At 74.6% G+C, this 18,636-nt stretch overlaps 2 protein-coding genes across 2 annotated transcripts in view; one reads left to right on the forward strand and one right to left on the reverse strand.

Annotated features, from left to right (window-relative positions):
- NFIX (nuclear factor I X) overlaps positions 1 to 17,282 on the forward strand; it is a 34,877-nt gene extending 17,595 nt beyond the window's left edge. Inside the window, exons 2-6 of the mRNA XM_068922692.1 lie at positions 5,286 to 5,817; positions 11,753 to 11,815; positions 13,016 to 13,090; positions 15,999 to 16,119; positions 17,147 to 17,282. Coding sequence (XP_068778793.1) covers positions 5,286 to 5,817; positions 11,753 to 11,815; positions 13,016 to 13,090; positions 15,999 to 16,119; positions 17,147 to 17,282 — 927 coding nt within the window. The remainder of the gene's footprint in view (positions 1 to 5,285; positions 5,818 to 11,752; positions 11,816 to 13,015; positions 13,091 to 15,998; positions 16,120 to 17,146) is intronic.
- Positions 17,283 to 17,521: 239 nt separating this feature from the next.
- The window catches only part of HOOK2 (hook microtubule tethering protein 2), a 10,442-nt gene continuing 9,327 nt past the window's right edge, over positions 17,522 to 18,636 (reverse strand). Inside the window, exon 17 of the mRNA XM_068922693.1 lies at positions 17,522 to 17,562. Within this exon, the coding sequence (XP_068778794.1) occupies positions 17,522 to 17,562 (41 nt within the window). The remainder of the gene's footprint in view (positions 17,563 to 18,636) is intronic.

The raw sequence follows: 18,636 nt of genomic DNA on the forward strand, positions 1-18,636 counted from the left end.
GGACGGCGGTGGCTGAGCGGGGACCGGGGACGGCGGTGGCATCGGGAGCCGAGGAGGGACTGGGGACGGCGGTGGCATCGGGAGCCGAGGAGGGACCGGGGACGGCGGTGGCTGAGCGGGGACCGGGGACGGCGGTGGCATCGGGAGCCGAGGAGGGACCGGGGACGGCGGTGGCTGAGCGGGGACCGGGGACGGCGGTGGCATCGGGAGCCGAGGAGGGACCGAGGACGGCGGTGGCTGAGCGGGGACCGGGGACAGTGGTGACATCGGGAGCTGAGGAGGGACCGGGAACTGTGGTGGCACCAGGAGCCGAGTGGGGACCGGGGACAGTGGTGGCATCGGGAGCTGAGGAGGGACCAGGGACGACCCAGGGCTGCGGTGGCGCCGGGAGCTGAGCAGGGACGGGGGACGGTGGTGGCATCAGGAGCCGAGTGGGGACCGGGGATGGTGGTGGCTGAGCGGGGACCGGGGACAGTGGTGACATCGGGAGCTGAGGAGGGACCAGGGACAACCCAGGGCTGCGGTGGCGCCGGGAGCTGAGCAGGGACCGGGGACGGTGGTGGCATCAGGAGCCGAGCGGGGACCGGGGATGGTGGTGGCATCGGGAGCCGAGGAGGGACAGCGGATGGTGGTGACATCGGGAGCCGAGCGGGGACCGGGGACGGTGGTGGCATCAGGAGCCGAGCGGGGACCGGGGACGGTGGTGGCATCAGGAGCTGAGGAGGGACGGGGGACGGGGAAAGCGGGAGCGCGGCGGGGCCGTGCCGGGAGCCGAGATCGGAGCCGTTCACGGAGCCAACCCGGGGCTGGGAGCGCGGCGGGGACACCCGGAGCGCGGTGGGGACACCCGGAGCCGACCCCGGAGCACGGTGGGGACACCCAGAGCACGGTGGGGACACCCGGAGCCGAGCGGATGGGTGTTGGGAGCGGAGCCCCGGAGCGCGGCGGGGACACCCGGAGCCGAGCGGATCGGTGTTGGGAGCGGAGCCCCGGAGCGCGGCGGGGACACCCGGAGCCGAGCGGATCGGTGTTGGGAGTGGAGCCCCGGAGCGTGGCGGGGACACCCGGAGCCGAGCGGATCGGTGTTGGGAGCGGAGCCCCGGAGCGCGGCGGGGACACCCGGAGCCGAGCGGATCGGTGTTGGGAGCGGAGCCCCGGAGCGCGGCGGGGACACCCGGAGCCGAGCGGATCGGTGTTGGGAGCGGAGCCCCGGAGCGCGGCGGGGACACCCGGAGCCGAGCGGATCGGTGTTGGGAGCAGAGCCCCGGCACTCGGAGGGGACACCCGGAGCCGAGCGGATCGGTGTTGGGAGCAGAGCCCCGGCACTCGGAGGGGACACCCGGAGCGGATCAGTGTTGGGAGCGGAGTCCCGGAGCGCAGCGGGGACACCCGGAGCTGAGTGGATCGGTGTTGGGAGCGGAGCCCTGGAGCGCGGCGGGGACACCCGGAGCGGATCGGTGTTGGGAGTGGAGCCCCGGAGCATGGCGGGGACACCCGGAGCGCGGCAGGGACACCTGGAGCCGAGCGGATCGGTGTTGGGAGCGGAGCCCCGGAGCGTGGCGGGGACACCCGGAGCCGAGTGGATCGGTGTTGGGAGCGGAGCCCCGGAGCGCGGCAGGGACACCCGGAGCCGAGCGGATCGGTGTTGGGAGCGGAGCCCTGGAGCGCGGCGGGGACACCCGGAGCGGATCGGTGTTGGGAGTGGAGCCCCGGAGCATGGCGGGGACACCCGGAGCGCGGCGGGGACACCCGGAGCCGAGCGGATCGGTGTTGGGAGTGGAGCCCCGGAGCGCGGCGGGGACACCCGGAGCCCAGCGGATCGGTGTTGGGAGCGGAGCCCCGGAGCGCGGCGGGGACACCCGGAGCGGAGTGGATCGGTGTTGGGAGTGGAGCCCCGGAGCGTGGCGGGGACACCCGGAGCGCGGCGGGGACACCCGGAGCTGAGCGGATCGGTGTTGGGAGCGGAGCCCCGGAGCGCGGCGGGGACACCCGGAGCTGAGCGGATCGGTGTTGGGAGCGGAGCCCCGGAGCGCGGCGGGGACACCCGGAGCCGAGCGGATCGGTGTTGGGAGCGGAGCCCCGGAGCGCGGCGGGGACACCCGGAGCGGAGCGGATCGGTGTTGGGAGCGGAGCCCCGGAGCGCGGCGGGGACACCCGGAGCCGAGCGGATCGGTGTTGGGAGTGGAGCCCCGGAGCGCGGCGGGGACACCCGGAGCCGAGCGGATCGGTGTTGGGAGCGGAGCCCCGGAGCGCGGCGGGGACACCCGGAGCGCGGCGGGGACACCTGGAGCCGAGCAGATCGGTGTTGGGAGCGGAGCCCCGGAGCGTGGCGGGGACACTCGGAGCGTGGCAGGGACACCCGGAGCGGATCAGTGTTGGGAGCGGAGTCCCGGAGCGCAGCGGGAACACCTGGAGCTGAGTGGATCGGTGTTGGGAGCGGAGCCCCGGAGCGCGGCGGGGACACCCGGAGCGCGGCGGGGACACCTGGAGCCGAGCAGATCGGTGTTGGGAGCGGAGCCCCGGAGCGTGGTGGGGACACCCGGAGCCGAGCGGATCGGTGTTGGGAGCCGACCCCGGCACTTGGAGGGGACACCTGGAGCCGAGCGGATCGGTGTTGGGAGCCGACCCCGGCACTCGGAGGGGACACCCGGAGCGGAGCGGATCGGTGTTGGGAGCCGACCCCGGCACTCGGAGGGGACACCTGGAGCCGAGCGGATCGGTGTTGGGAGCCGACCCCGGCACACGGCGGGGACACCCGGAGCGGAGCGGATCGGTGTTGGGAGCCGACCCCGGCACACGGCGGGGACACCCGGAGCGGAGCGGATCGGTGTTGGGAGCCGACCCCAGCACATGGCGGGGACACCCGGAGCCGAGTGGATCGGTGTTGGGAGCCAACCCCGGCACACGGCGGGGACACCCGGAGCCGAGTTGTTCCCGGAGCCGAGCGGATCCGCACCGGAGCCGGGCTGTTCCCGGAGCCGAGTTTTTCCCGGAGCCGAGCGGGAAGCGGCAGCGCGGCCGGGCTGTTCCCCACCCCGGGATTCGCCTGGGCACCGGGAGCCGAGCGGATCGGTGTTGGGTGCCGACAGCTGGACTGTTCCCGGAGCCGAGCGGACACCCGGAGCGCGGCTGTTCCCCGCGTCGGGCATCTTTCGGAGCGCGGCTGTTCCCGAGAGCAGGACAGTCGGAGGCAGCGCTCTCCCGGGGCCGGGCTGGACATCTCCAAGGTCGGACCGATTCCCCGAGGCCGAACCGTGTTTTTCTGGGATCGGAGCGGTTCCCGGGGCCGGGCGGCGTTTGCTGCGTGCCGGAGGGATCCCGCGATCCGGGATCGGAGCGGTTCCCGGGCCGGGCAGCGTTTGCTGTGTGCCGGAGGGGTCCCGGGATCCGGGATCAGAGCGGTTCCCGGAGCCGGGCGGCGTTTGCTGTGTGCCGGAGGGATCCCGGGATCCGGGATCGGAGCGGTTGCCGGGGCCGGGCTGTGTGTCCCCGGGATCGGAGCGGTTGCCGGGGCTGGACGACGTTTGCTCGGTGCCGGAGGGATCCCGGGATCCGGGATCGGAGCGGTTCCCGGAGCCGGGCCGTGTGTCCCCGGGATTGGAGGGATCCCGGGATCCAGGATCGGAGTGGTTCCCGGGGCCGGGCGGTGTTTGCTGCGTACCGGAAGGATCCCGGGATCCGGGATCGGAGTGGTTCCCGGGGCCGGGCGGTGTTTGCTGCGTGCTGGAGGGATCCCGGGATCCGGGATCGGAGCGGTTCCCGGAGCCGGGCCGTGTGTCCCTGGGATCGGAGGGATCCCGGGATCCAGGATCGGAGCGGTTGCCGGGGCTGGACGACATTTGCTTGGTGCCAGAGGGATCCCAGGATCCGGGATTGGAGCGGTTGCCGGGGCCGGGCGGCGTTTGCTGTGTGCCGGAGGGATCCCGGGATCCGGGATCGGAGCAGTTCCTGGAGCCGGGCCGTGTGTCCCCGGGATCGGAGGGATCCCGGGATCCAGGATCGGAGCGGTTGCCGGGGCTGGACGACGTTTGCTGTGTGACAGAGGGATCCCGGGATCCGGGATCGGGGTGGTTGCCGGAGCCGGGCCGTGTGTCCCCGGGATCGGAGGGATCCCGGGATCCGGGATCGGCGTTGTGCATCCCTGGGCTCACGGCGATCTCCAGGACCGGGATCGGGGCCCTGCATCCCTGCGAGTGGGGCGATGCCGGGGGCCGGGATCGGGGCCGGGCGTCTCTGGGCGATTCCTGGGATCGGGGCTGTTTGGGTGTCGGAGCGATCCCTGCAGCCGGGATCGGAGCGGCTTTGGGCGATTCCCGGGATCGGGTCCTCGTGTCTCTGGGCTCGGGGCGCTTCCCAGGGCCGAGCGTCCCTGGCCTCGGTGCGGTGCCCGGGGCTGGAGACGATGGTTGGGAGCAGGACGGGGAGTGCGATGTCCGGGATGGGGGACAGGACCCCGCGTGTCCCCGGGGGCTGGAGACGATGGTTGGGATCAGGACGGGGAGTGCGATGTCCGGGATGGGGGACAGGACCCCGCGTGTCCCCGGGGGCTGGAGACGATGGTTGGGAGCAGGACGGGGAGTGCGATGTCCGGGATGGGGGACAGGACCCCGCGTGTCCCCAGGGGCTGGAGACGATGGTTGGGATCAGGACGGGGAGTGCGATGTCCGGGATGGGGGACAGGACCCCGCGTGTCCCCGGGGGCTGGAGACGATGGTTGGGATCAGGACGGGGAGTGCGATGTCCGGGATGGGGGACAGGACCCCGCGTGTCCCCGGGGGCTGGAGACGATGGTTGGGAGCAGGACGGGGAGTGCGATGTCCGGGATGGGGGACAGGACCCCGCGTGTCCCCGGGGGCTGGAGACGATGGTTGGGAGCAGGATGGGGACTGCGATGTCCGGGATGGGGGACAGGACCCCGCGTGTCCCCAGGGTCTGGAGACGATGGTTGGGATCAGGACGGGGACTGCGATGTCCGGGATGGGGGACAGGACCCTGCGTGTCCCCGGGGCTGGAGACGATGGTTGGGATCAGGACGGGGAGTGCGATGTCCGGGATGGGGGACAGGACCCCGCGTGTCCCCAGGGTCTGGAGACGATGGTTGGGAGCAGGACGGGGAGTGCGATGTCCGGGATGGGGGACAGGACCCCGCGTGTCCCCAGGGGCTGGAGACGATGGTTGGGATCAGGACGGGGAGTGCGATGTCCGGGATGGGGGACAGGACCCCGCGCGCGGGGACGCCGCCGTGCTCCCAGCGCCGCCGCCACCGCCGCTCGCTCTGCCCGCAGGATGAGTTCCACCCGTTCATCGAGGCCCTGCTGCCCCACGTCCGCGCCTTCTCCTACACCTGGTTCAACCTGCAGGCGCGCAAGCGCAAGTACTTCAAGAAGCACGAGAAGCGGATGTCCAAGGACGAGGAGCGGGCCGTCAAGGACGAGCTGCTGGGCGAGAAGGCCGAGGTCAAGCAGAAGTGGGCGTCGCGCCTGCTGGCCAAGCTGCGCAAGGACATCCGGCCCGAGTGCCGCGAAGACTTCGTGCTCACCGTCACGGGCAAGAAAGTGCCTTGCTGCGTCCTCTCCAACCCCGACCAGAAGGGCAAGATCCGGCGCATCGACTGCCTGCGGCAGGCCGACAAAGTGTGGCGCCTCGACCTGGTCATGGTGATCCTCTTCAAGGGCGTCCCGCTGGAGAGCACCGACGGCGAGCGCCTCTACAAGGCGCCGCAGTGCGCCAGCCCGGGCCTCTGCGTGCAGCCCCACCACATCGGCGTCACCATCAAGGAGCTCGACCTCTACCTGGCCTACTTCGTGCACGCGCCCGGTGAGCGCGGCCGGCCCTCGCACGAGGGTTTGCACGCACGGCTGCAGGGGATGGTGCGCGGGCGGGTTGCGGCGGGCCCTCGCCCGAGGGTTTGCACGCGTACGTGGAAGGGATGGCGCGCGGCGGGTTGCAGCGGGCCCTCGCCCGAGGGTTTGCACGCGTAGGTGGAAGGGATGGTGCGCGGGCGGGTTGCGGCGGGCCCTCGCCCGAGGGTTTGCACGCGTACGTGGAAGGGATGGCGCGCGGCGGGTTGCAGCGGGCCCTCGCCCGAGGGTTTGCACGCGTAGGTGGAAGGGATGGTGCGCGGGCGGGTTGCAGCGGGCCCTCGCCCGAGGGTTTGCACGCGTACGAGGAAGGGATGGTGTGCGGCGGGTTGCGGCGGGCCCTCGCCCGAGGGTTTGCACGCGTAGGTGGAAGGGATGGTGCGCGGGCGGGTTGCAGCGGGCCCTCGCCCGAGGGTTTGCACGCGTACGAGGAAGGGATGGTGTGCGGCGGGTTGCGGCGGGCCCTCGCCCGAGTGTTTGCACACGTACGTGGAAGGGATGGTGCGCGGCGGGTTGCAGCGGGCCCTCGCCCGAGGGTTTGCACGCGTACGTGGAAGGGATGGTGCGCGGCGGGTTGCGGCGGGCCCTCGCCCGAGGGTTTGCACGCGTACGTGGAAGGGATGGTGCGCGGCGGGTTGCGGCGGGCCCTCGCCCGAGGGTTTGCACGCGTACGAGGAAGGGATGGTGCGCGGCGGGTTGCAGCGGGCCCTCGCCCGAGGGTTTGCACGCATACGTGGAAGTGATGGTGCGCGGCGGGTTGCAGCGGGCCCTCGCCCGAGGGTTTGCACGCGTACGTGCAAGGGATGGTGCGCGGCGGGTTGCAGCGGGCCCTCGCCCGAGGGTTTGCACGCGTACGTGGAAGGGATGGTGCGCGGGCGGGTTGCGGCGGGCCCTCGCCCGAGGGTTTGCACGCATACGTGGAAGTGATGGTGCGCGGCGGGTTGCAGCGGGCCCTCGCCCGAGGGTTTGCACGCGTACGTGCAAGGGATGGTGCGCGGCGGGTTGCAGCGGGCCCTCGCCCGAGTGTTTGCACGCGTACGAGGAAGGGATGGTGCGCGGGCGGGTTGCGGCGGGCCCTCGCCCGAGGGTTTGCACGCATACGTGGAAGTGATGGTGCGCGGCGGGTTGCAGCGGGCCCTCGCCCGAGGGTTTGCACGCGTACGTGCAAGGGATGGTGCGCGGCGGGTTGCAGCGGGCCCTCGCCCGAGGGTTTGCACGCGTAGGTGGAAGGGATGGTGCACGGCGGGTTGCGGCGGGCCCTCGCCCGAGGGTTTGCACGCGTAGGTGGAAGGGATGGTGCGCGGCGGGTTGCGGCGGGCCCTCGCCCGAGTGTTTGCACACGTACGTGGAAGGGATGGTGCGCGGCGGGTTGCGGCGGGCCCTCGCCCGAGGGTTTGCACGCGTACGTGGAAGGGATGGTGCGCGGCGGGTTGCGGCGGGCCCTCGCCCGAGGGTTTGCACGCGTACGTGTAAGGGATGGTGCGCGGCGGGTTGCGGCGGGCCCTCGCCCGAGGGTTTGCACGCGTACGTGGAAGGGATGGTGCGCGGCGGGTTGCAGCGGGCCCTCGCCCGAGGGTTTGCACGCGTAGGTGGAAGGGATGGCGCGCGGCGGGTTGCAGCGGGCCCTCGCCCGAGGGTTTGCACGCGTACGTGGAAGGGATGGTGCGCGGGCGGGTTGCAGCGGGCCCTCGCCCGAGGGTTTGCACGCGTACGTGGAAGGGATGGTGCGCGGCGGGTTGCAGCGGGCCCTCGCCCGAGGGTTTGCACGCGTACGTGGAAGGGATGGTGCGCGGCGGGTTGCGGCGGGCCCTCGCCCGAGGGTTTGCACGCGTACGTGGAAGGGATGGTGCGCGGCGGGTTGCAGCGGGCCCTCGCCCGAGGGTTTGCACGCGTACGTGGAAGGGATGGTGCGCGGCGGGTTGCAGCGGGCCCTCGCCCGAGGGTTTGCACGCGTACGTGCAAGGGATGGTGCAGCATGTAAGGGGCGTTGCAGCATGGCCGTGTCCCCGTGCACCCTCGCACGAGGGGGCCGCGCACGAGCGGGGGGGGGGGCTGATGCCGTGTCGGAGCCGGGCTGCGGCGCCGCGTGTTCCTGCCTCCGGCTCTCGCTCTCCGGCGCCGGCGGGAAGCGCCGCCCTCGGGGCCCCTCGTGCAGAGCCCGCGGCGGGCACTGTGCCGTGCGCCGTGCAACGCGTGCCGGACCGTGCAACGCCTGCTGTGCAACGTGCAGTGTGCGCCGTGCAACGTGTGCCATGGACTGTGCAGCGTGCGCCGTGCACTGCATCGCGTGTGCTGTGCCGTGTGTGCCGTGCCGAGCCGTGCGGCGTGCGGCGTGCGGCGTGCACCGTGCAGCGTGGGCCGTGCACCGTGCAACATGCAGCGTGTGCCGTGCAGTGTGCGCCGTGAGCGTGCCAGGCCGTGCAGCGTGTGCTGTGCACTGCATCGCGTGTGCCGTGCCGTGTGTGCCATGCCGAGCCGTGCAGCGTGGGCCGTGCACCGTGCAACATGCAGCATGCGGCGTGCCAGGCCGTGCAGCGTGCGCCGTGCGCCATGTGCCGTGCACTGCATCGCGTGTGCTGTGTGCCGTGCAGCGTGCCAGGCCGTGCAGCGTGGGCCGTGCACCGTGGGCCGTGCACTGCATCGCGTGTGCCGTGCAGCGTGCCAGGCCGTGCCGCGTGCGCCGTGCACTGCATCGCGTGTGCCGTGCCGTGTGCCGTGTGTGCCGTGCAGCGTGCCAGGCCATGCGCCGTGCACTGCATCGCGTGTGCCGTGCCGTGCAGCGTGCCAGGCCGTGCAGCGTGGGCCGTGCACCGTGCGCCGTGCACTGCATCGCGTGTGCCGTGCCGTGTGCCGTGCCGCGTGGGCCGTGCACCGTGGGCCGTGCACTGCATCGCGTGTGCCGTGTGTGCCGTGCAGCGTGCCAGGCCATGCGCCGTGCACTGCATCGCGTGTGCCGTGCCGTGTGCCGTGCAGCGTGCCAGGCCGTGCACCGTGCGCCGTGCACTGCATCACGTGTGCCGTGCCGTGTGCCGTGCAGCGTGCCAGGCCGTGCGGCGTGGGCCGTGCACTGCATCGCGTGTGCCGTGCAGCGTGCCAGGCCGTGCCGCGTGCGCCGTGCACTGCATCGCGTGTGCCGTGCCGTGTGCCGTGTGTGCCGTGCAGCGTGCCAGGCCATGCGCCGTGCACTGCATCGCGTGTGCCGTGCCGTGCAGCGTGCCAGGCCGTGCAGCGTGGGCCGTGCAGCGTGGGCCGTGCACTGCATCGCGTGTGCTGTGCCGTGTGCCGTGCCGCGTGGGCCGTGCACCGTGGGCCGTGCACTGCATCGCGTGTGCCGTGTGTGCCGTGCAGCGTGCCAGGCCATGCGCCGTGCACTGCATCGCGTGTGCCGTGCCGTGCAGCGTGCCAGGCCGTGCAGCGTGGGCCGTGCACCGTGCGCCGTGCACTGCATCGCGTGTGCCGTGCCGTGTGCCGTGCAGCGTGCCAGGCCGTGCGGCGTGGGCCGTGCACTGCATCGCGTGTGCCGTGCCGTGTGCCGTGCCGCGTGGGCCGTGCACCGTGGGCCGTGCACTGCATCGCGTGTGCCGTGCCGTGCCGCGTGCCAGGCCGTGCGGCGTGGGCCGTGCACTGCATCGCGTGTGCCGTGCCGTGTGCCGTGTGCGCCATGCAGCGTGCCAGGCCATGCGCCGTGCACCGCATCGCGTGTGCTGTGCCGCGTGCGCCGGGCGCCCTGGTGGCGGCAGCGGCGGGACACACGCGTGTGCACGGGGCGTGTGCGGCGCCAGTGGGGGGGGAGACACGCGTGGGGTCCATGGGTGCCTGTAGGTGTCGGGGGGGCCCACAGGGACGGGGACACGGGGACGGGGTGACACAGGAACAGGGGCGGGGACAGGGTGACACGGGGACGGGCACGGGGTGACACGGGGATGGGGGTGACATAGGGACGGGGACGAGGTGACACAGGGACGGGGTGACACGGGGACGGGGACACAGGGGTGACGCAGGGACAGTGACAGGGTGACGCGGGGACGGGGGTGACGCGGGGACAGGGGTGACGCGGGGACGGGGGTGACGCGGGGACGGGGTGACGCGGGGACGGGGTGACACAGGGACGGGGTGACGTGGGGACGGTGACACAGGGACGGGGGTGACGCGGGGACGGGGTGACCCAGGGACGGGGTGACGCGGGGACAGTGACACAGGGACGGGGTGACGCGGGGACGGGGTGACACAGGAACAGGGGCAGGGTGACCCGGGGACGGGGTGACACAGGGACGGTGACACAGGGACAGGGGTGACCCAGGGACGGGGTGACGCGGGGACGGGGTGACCCGGGGACGGGGACACAGGGGTGACCCAGGGACAGTGACAGGGTGACATGGGGACGGGGTGACGCGGGGACGGGGGTGACCCGGGGACGGGGTGACCCAGGGACGGTGACCCGGGGCCTCGGGGACGCGCCGGGAGCCGCGGGGGGGGGGGTGGCCCCGCGCTGGCCCCGCTGTCACCGTCGCCGCCGTCCCAGCAGCCCCTCGGCCCTGGGGGGGCCCAGGCGTCCGGGCGGGGGAGGGGCGGCACGCGCCACCCGCGGGGGTCGCGACCCCGACACGCGCCACCGCCGACCTCTGACCCCGCGGGGGGGGGGGGACAGACCCCGGCCCCCCTCGCCGCCCGGACGCCTGGGCCCCTGCGGCGGCGGGGGGGGGCAGTAGAGGCCCAGGCGTCCGGGGCGGGGGAGGGTTACAGCGAGGGGGGGGCCCAGGTGTCCGGGTCCGGGGGGGGGGGGGATGTAGCATGGGGGGGCCCAGGCGTCCGGGGCTGGGGAGGGGGGTGGCAGTACGGGGGGGTTGCGGCGGCGGGGGGGGCCCAGGCGTCCGGGGCTGGGGGGGGCGGTGGCAGTAAGGGGGGGTTGCGGCGGCGGGGGGGGCCCAGGCGTCCGGGGCTGGGGAGGGGGGTGGCAGTACGGGGGGGTTGCGGCGGCGGGGGGGGCCCAGGCGTCCGGGGCTGGGGAGGGGGGTGGCAGTACGGGGGGGTTGCGGCGGCGGGGGGGGCCCAGGCGTCCGGGGCTGGGGAGGGGGGTGGCAGTAAGGGGGGGTTGCGGCGGCGGGGGGGGCCCAGGCGTCCGGGGCTGGGGAGGGGGGTGGCAGTACGGGGGGGTTGCGGCGGCGGGGGGGGCCCAGGCGTCCGGGGCTGGGAGGGGGGTGGCAGTACGGGGGGGTTGCGGCGGCGGGGGGGGCCCAGGCGTCCGGGCGCCCCCCCCCTCCCCCCGGCCGGCGCAGACAATGGCCCCTTTGTCGGCGCTGCCCGTTGGCGGGGGGCCAGCGCCTTCCTGGCCCCCGGCCCGGCGAGGGGCCCCCGGACGCCTGGGCCCCCGGGTGGTGCAGGGGGCGCCCGGACGCCTGGGCCCCGAGGCGGGAGGGGGGCAGCCTGGGTCCTCCGGGGGGGGGGGGTGTGACAGGGGCTCCCTGATGCCTGGATCTCCCGGGATATGGGGGGGGGGGGGGACCCGGACGCCTGGGCCCCTGAGCCACGTGGGGGTGGGGCACCCGGACGCCTGGGCCCCAAGGTGGGTGGGGGGGGCCCAACATGATCCCAGTGGGAATGAGGGGCCCTTCAGCGCTGCCACCTCCCGACCCCCCCCCCCCCGGGGCGGGAAGGGGCCCAGGCGTCCGGGGCAGGAAGGGGCCCAGGTGTCCGGGGCTCCCCAACAGGGTGGGAAAGGGCCCAGGCGTCCGGGGCGGGAAGGGGCCCAGGCGTCCCGGGCTCCCCAACAGGGTGGGAAGGGGCCCAGTCGTCCGGGGCGGGAAGGGGCCCAGGCGTCCGGGGCTCCCCAACAGGGTGGGAAAGGGCCCAGGCGTCCGGGCTGACCCCCCCCCCTTCCCGCCCCCCCGCAGAATCGGCCCAGTCCGACAGTTCGAACCAGCAAGGGGACGCGGACATCAAACCACTGCCCAACGGTGAGCGGCCCCGGACGCCTGGGCCCCTCGGGGCTCCCAGTGCCCCCAGTTCCTCCCAGTGCCCCCAGTAACCCCCCGTGCGACCCCCTTGGCCCCTCCATAGCCCCCCCAGTGCTCCCAGTCCCTCCCAGTGCCCCCAGTAACCCCCCGTGCGACCCCCTTGGCCCCCCCATAGCCCCCCCAGTGCTCCCAGTTCCTCCCAGTGCCCCCAGTAACCCCCCGTGTGACCCCCTTTGTCCCCCTATAGCCCTCCCAGTGCCCCCAGTCCCTCCCAGTGCCCCCAGTAACCCACCGTGCGACCCCCTTGGCCCCCCCATAGCCCCCCCAGTGCTCCCAGTTCCCTCCCAGTGCCCCCCAGTAACCCCCAGTAACCCCCGTGCGACCCCCTTGGCCTCCCCATAGCCCCCCCAGTGCTCCCAGTTCCTCCCAGTGCCCCCAGTAACCCCCCGTGTGACCCCCTTTGTTCCCCTATAGCCCCCCCAGTGCTCCCAGTCCCTCCCAGTGCCCCCAGTAACCCCCGTGCGACCCCCTTGGCTCCCCCATAGCCCCCCCAGTGCCCCCAGTAACCCCCCGTGCGACCCCTTTGACCCCTTTGTTGCGGCTGACACACGCACTCCGGCTGACACGCGTGTTCCGACTGACACGCGCGCTCCGGCTGACACACGCACTCCGGCTGACACGCGTGTGCCGACTGACACGTGCGCTCCGGCTGACACGCGCGCTCCAGCTGACACGCGCGCTCCGGCTGACACGCGCGCTCCGGCTGACACGCGTGTGCCGACTGACACGCGCGCTCCGGCTGACACACGCACTCTGGCTGACACGTGCGCTCCGGCTGACACGCGCGCTCTGGCTGACGTGCGTGTGCCGACTGACATGCGCGCTCCGGCTGACACGCGTGTGCCGACTGACACGTGCGCTCCGGCTGACACAAGCACTCCGGCTGACACGCGTGTGCCGACTGACACGTGCGCTCCGGCTGACACGCGCGCTCCAGCTGACACGTGCGCTCCGGCTGACACGCGCGCTCCAGCTGACACGCGTGCTCCGGCTGACGCGCATGCACCGGCTGACACGCGCGCTCCGGCTGACTCGCATGTGCCGACTGACTCGCGCACTCCGGCTGACACGCATGTGCCGACTGACATGCGTGTGCCGACTGACACGCATGCACCGGCTGACACGCGTGTGGCCCCGCAGGGCACCTGACGTTCCAGGACTGTTTCGTGACGTCGGGCGTCTGGAACGTGACGGAGCTGGTGAGGGTGTCGCAGAGTAAGTGCGGGGGGACACGCACGCCCGCACACGCGTGTGCGAGGCCGGGGCGGCGGGGGGGTGCACACGCGTGTGCCCCGGCCCCTCGACGCTCCGCCCGGCCATGCGTGTGCCCCAGCCTCCCTCGTGCGTTGCACACGCGGGTGCCCCGGCTCCCCTGTGCGTCGCACACGCGTTCCCAGCCCCTCGTGCATTGCACACGCGTGTGCCCCGGCTCCCCTGTGCGTCGCACACGCGTTCCCAGCCCCTCATGCATTGCACACGCATGTGCCCCGGCTCCCCTGTGCGTCGCACACGCGTTCCCAGCCCCTTGTGCATTGCACACGCGTGTGCCCCGGCTCCCCTGTGCGTCGCACACGCGTTCCCAGCCCCTCATGCATTGCACACGCGTGTGCCCCGGCTCCCCTATGCACCGCACACGCACTCCTTGCGCCCGTGTGCATTGCACACACGTGTACCCCAGCTCCTGTGTGCATCACACGCGTGCTCTCCAGGCCCCTATGCGTTGCACACGCGTGTCCCCAACCCCACCGCCCGGCGCACACGCGTGCCCCCAGCCCCTCCGTGCAGCACACGCGTGTCCCCAGCCCCACCGCCCGGCGCACACGCGTGTCCCCAGCCCCTCCGTGCAGCACACGCGTGCCCCCAGCCCCTCCGTGCAGCACACGCGTGTCCCCAGCCCCACCACCCGGCGCACACGCGTGCCCCCAGCCCCTCCGTGCAGTGCACGCGTGCCCCCAGCCCCACCGCCCGGCGCACACGCGTGCCCCCAGCCCCTCCGTGCAGTGCACGCGTGCCCCCAGCCCCACCGCCCGGCGCACACGCGTGCCCCCAGCCCCTCCGCGCAGCACACGCGTGTCCCCAGCCCCACCACCCGGCGCACACGCGTGTCCCCAGCCCCTCCGTGCAGCGCACGCGTGTCCCCAGCCCCACCGCCCGGTACACACGCGTGTCCCCAGCCCCTCCGTGCAGTGCACGCGTGCCCCCAGCCCCACCGCCCGGCGCACACGCGTGCCCCCAGCCCCTCCGCGCAGCACACGCGTGTCCCCAGCCCCACCACCCGGCGCACACGCGTGTCCCCAGCCCCTCCGCGCAGCGCACGCGTGTCCCCAGCCCCTCCGTGCAGCACACGCGTGCCCCCAGCCCCTCCGTGCAGCACACGCGTGTCCCCAGCCCCACCGCCCGGCGCACACGCGTGCCCCCAGCCCCTCCGTGCAGCACACGCGTGTCCCCAGCCCCACCGCCCGGCGCACACGCGTGCCCCCAGCCCCTCCGTGCAGCACACGCGTGCCCCCAGCCCCTCCGTGCAGCGCACGCGTGTCCCCAGCCCCACCGCCCGGCGCACACGCGTGCCCCCAGCCCCTCCGTGCAGCACACGCGTGTCCCCAGCCCCACCGCCCGGCGCACACGCGTGCCCCCAGCCCCTCCGTGCAGCGCACGCGTGTCCCCAGCCCCACCGCCCGGCGCACACGCGTGTCCCCAGCCCCTCCGTGCAGCACACGCGTGTCCCCAACCCCACCGCCCGGCGCACACGCGTGTCCCCAGCCCCTCCGTGCAGCGCACGCGTGTCCCCAGCCCCACCACCCGGCGCACATGCGTGCCCCCAGCCCCTCCGCGCAGCACACGCGTGCCCCCAGCCCCACCGCCCGGCGCACACGCGTGCCCCCAGCCCCTCCGCGCAGCACACGCGTGTTCCCAGCCCCACCGCCCGGCGCACACGCGTGCCCCCAGCCCCTCCGTGCAGCACACGCGTGTTCCCAGCCCCACCGCCCGGCGCACACGCGTGCCCCCAGCCCCTCCGTGCAGCACACGCGTGTTCCCAGCCCCACCGCCCGGCGCACACGCGTGTCCCCAGCCCCTCCGTGCAGCACACGCGTGTCCCCAACCCCACCGCCCGGCGCACACGCGTGTCCCCAGCCCCTCCGTGCAGCGCACGCGTGTCCCCAGCTCCACCGTCCGGTGCACACGCGTGTCCCCAGCCCCTCCGTGCAGCACACGCGTGCCCCCAGCTCCACCGTCCGGTGCACACGCGTGTCCCCAGCCCCTCCGTGCAGCACACGCGTGTCCCCAGCCCCTCCGCGCAGCACACGCGTGCCCCCAGCCCCACCACCCGGCGCACACGCGTGCCCCCAGCCCCACCACCCAGCGCACACGCGTGTCCCCAGCCCCTCCGTGCAGCGCACGCGTGTCCCCAGCTCCACCGTCCGGTGCACACGCGTGTCCCCAGCCCCTCCATGCAGCACACGCGTGTCCCCAACCCCACCACCCGGCGCACACGCGTGTCCCCAGCCCCTCCGTGCAGCACACGCGTGCCCCCAGCCCCACCACCCGGCGCACACGCGTGTCCCCAGCCCCACCACCCGGCGCACACGCGTGTCCCCAGCCCCACCGCCCGGTGCACACGCGTGTCCCCAGCCCCACCGCCCGGCGCACACGCGTGTCCCCAGCCCCTCCGTGCAGCACACGCGTGCCCCCAGCCCCACCACCCGGCGCACACGCGTGCCCCCAGCCCCTCCGCGCAGCACACGCGTGCCCCCAGCCCCACCGCCCGGTGCACACGCGTGCCCCCAGCCCCTCCGTGCAGCACACGCGTGCCCCCAGCCCCACCGCCCGGTGCACACGCGTGCCCCCAGCCCCTCCGCGCAGCACACGCGTGCCCCCAGCCCCACCGCCCGGCGCACACGCGTGCCCCCAGCCCCTCCGTGCAGCACACGCGTGCCCCCAGCCCCTCCGTGCAGCGCACGCGTGTCCCCAGCCCCTCCGTGCAGCGCACGCGTGCCCCCAGCCCCTCCGTGCAGCACACGCGTGTCCCCAGCCCCCACCACCCGGCGCACACGCGTGCCCCCAGCCCCTCTGCGCAGCGCACGCGGCGCACACGCGTGTGCGGGGGGCTGACGCGGCCCCGCAGCCCCCGTGGCCACGGCCTCGGGCCCCAACTTCTCGCTGGCCGACCTGGACAGCCCGGGCTACTACAACATCAACCAGGTGGCCCTGGGCCGGCGGGCCCTCGCCGCCCCCCCCGCCGCCAGGTACCCCCAACCCCCCCGGGACCCCCCCCAAACCGCTCGGGACCCCTCGGGACCCCCCAACCCCCCCGGGACCCCCCCAAACCCCTCGGGACCCCCCAAACCGCTCGGGACCCCTCGGGACCCCCCAACCCCCCCCACCCCCCCGGGACCCCTCGGGACCCCCCAAACCGCTTGGGACCCCTTGGGACCCCCCAACCCCCCCCCACACCCCCGGGACCCCCCAAACCGCTCGGGACCCCTTGGGACCCCCCAAACCCCTCGGGACCCCTCGGGACCCCCCAACCCCCCTGGGACCCCCCCAAACCGCTCGGGACCCCTTGGGACCCCCCAAACCGCTCGGGACCCCTCGGGCCCCCCCAACCCCCCCCGGGACCCCCCCAAACCGCTCGGGACCCCTTGGGACCCCCCAAACCGCTCGGGACCCCTCGGGACCCCCCAACCCCCTGGGACCCCCCAAACCCCTCGGGACCCCTCGGGACCCCCCAACCCCCCCCCACACCCCCGGGACCCCTCGGGACCCCCCAAACCGCTTGGGACCCCTCGGGACCCCCCAACCCCCCCCCACACCCCCGGGACCTCCCAAACCGCTCGGGACCCCTCAGGACCCCCCAACCCCCCCACACCCCCCGGGACCCCCCCGAACTCTTCCAACCCCTCGGGATCCCCCAAACCCCCCCACACCCCCCCGGGACCCCCCAAACCCCTCGGGACCCCTCGGACCCCCTAACCCCCCTCGGACCCCCCAAACCCCTCGGGACCCCCCAACCCCCCCACCCCCCCGGGACCCCCCAAACTCCTCCAACCCCTTGGGACCCCCCAAACCCCCCACGCCACCCTGGGACCTCCCAAACCCCTCGGGACCCCTCGGGACCCCCCAATCCGCTCGAGACCCCTCGGGACCCCCCAACCCTCCCACACCCCCCAGGACCCCCCAAACTCTTCCAACCCCTTGGGACCCCCAACCCCCCCACGCCCCCCCGGGACCCCCCAAACCCCTCCAACCCCTCGGGACCCCCCAACCCCCAAGGCCCCCCCGAGACCCCCCAAACCCCTCGGACCCCTCGGGACACTCCAACCCCCCACGCCCCCCCGGGACCCCCCCAAACCCCTCGGGACCCCCCGGGACCCCCCAAACCCCTCGGGACCCTTCAGGACCCCCCTAACCCCCCACACCACCCCCAGGCCCCCCCCAAACCCCTCCAATCCCTTGGGACCCCCCAACCCCCCCACGGCCTCCCGGGACCCCCCCAAACCCCTCGGGACCCCTCGGGACCCCCCCAACCCCCCACGGCCCCCTCGGGACCCCAAAATCCCTCGGGACCGCTCGGGACCCCCCCGAGCCCTCGGGACCCCCCCAAACCTCTCTGACCCCTTGAGACCCCCCCAAACCCCTCGGGACCCCTCAGGACCCCTTGGGACCCCCCAACCCCCCCCTTAAACCCCCTGTGACCCCTCGGGACATATTGGGACCCCCCCCACGACCCCCCTGGGGACCCCCTGGCCCCCCCATAACCCCTCGGGATCCCCGGGACCCCTGTGACCCTCCCAGCCCCCCCGTGTCCTCCAGGGCCCCCCCAGCCCTATATGACCCTTCCAGTGCCCCCCCATGCCCCCCTGCACCCCCCCGTGCCCCCCGGCCCCCCCCAGTCCGCCCCGTGCCCCCCATGCCCCCCTGCTGCCCCCTGGTTCCCCCCCCATGCCCCCCGTTCCCCCCCAGTCCGCCCCCGTACCCCCCCCGTGCCCCTGGTGCCCCCCGGCCCCCCCATGGCCCCCAGTCCCCCCCGTTCCCCCCCGTACCCCCCCCGTGCCCCCCGGTGCCCCCCCAGTCCCCCCTGTACCCCCCCGTTCCCCCCCGTACCCCCCTGTGCCCCCCCCGTGCCCCCCGGTGCCCCCCCAGTCCCCCCCCGTGCCCCCTCCCGTGCCCCCCGGTGCCCCCCGGCCCCCCCATGGCCCCCAGTCCCCCCCCGTTCCCGCCTGTACCCCCCCCGAGTCCCCCCCGTACCCCCCCCGGTGCCCCCCCAGTCCCCCCCCTGCCCCCCGGTGCCCCCCCAGTCCCCCCCCGTGCCCCCCCCGTGCCCCCTCCCGTGCCCCCCGGTGCCCCCCGGCCCCCCCATGGCCCCCAGTCCCCCCTGTTCCCCCCCGTACCCCCCCGTGCCCCCCGGTGCCCCCCCAGTCCCCCCTGTACCCCCCCGTGTCCCCCCCCGTGCCCCAGTGCCCCCCGGCCCCCCCATGGCCCCCAGTCCCCCCCGTTCCCCCCTGTACCCCCCCCGTGCCCCCCGGTGCCCCCCCATGGCCCCCAGTCCCCCCCTGTACCCCCCCGGTGCCCCCCCGAGTCCCCCCCGTACCCCCCCTGGTTCCCCCCCGGGCCCCCCCCGTTCCCCCCCACCCCCCCAGCCCCCCCGTTCCCCCCCATTCCCCCCCAGTCCTCCCCCGGGCCCCCCAGCCCCCCCGTTCCCCCCCACCCCCCCAGCCCCCCCGTCCCCCCCATTCCCCCCCCCCGTACCCCCCCCGTGCCCC

This window comes from Struthio camelus, chromosome 31 (assembly GCF_040807025.1).
Source record: "Struthio camelus isolate bStrCam1 chromosome 31, bStrCam1.hap1, whole genome shotgun sequence".
NCBI lineage: Eukaryota > Metazoa > Chordata > Aves > Struthioniformes > Struthionidae > Struthio > Struthio camelus.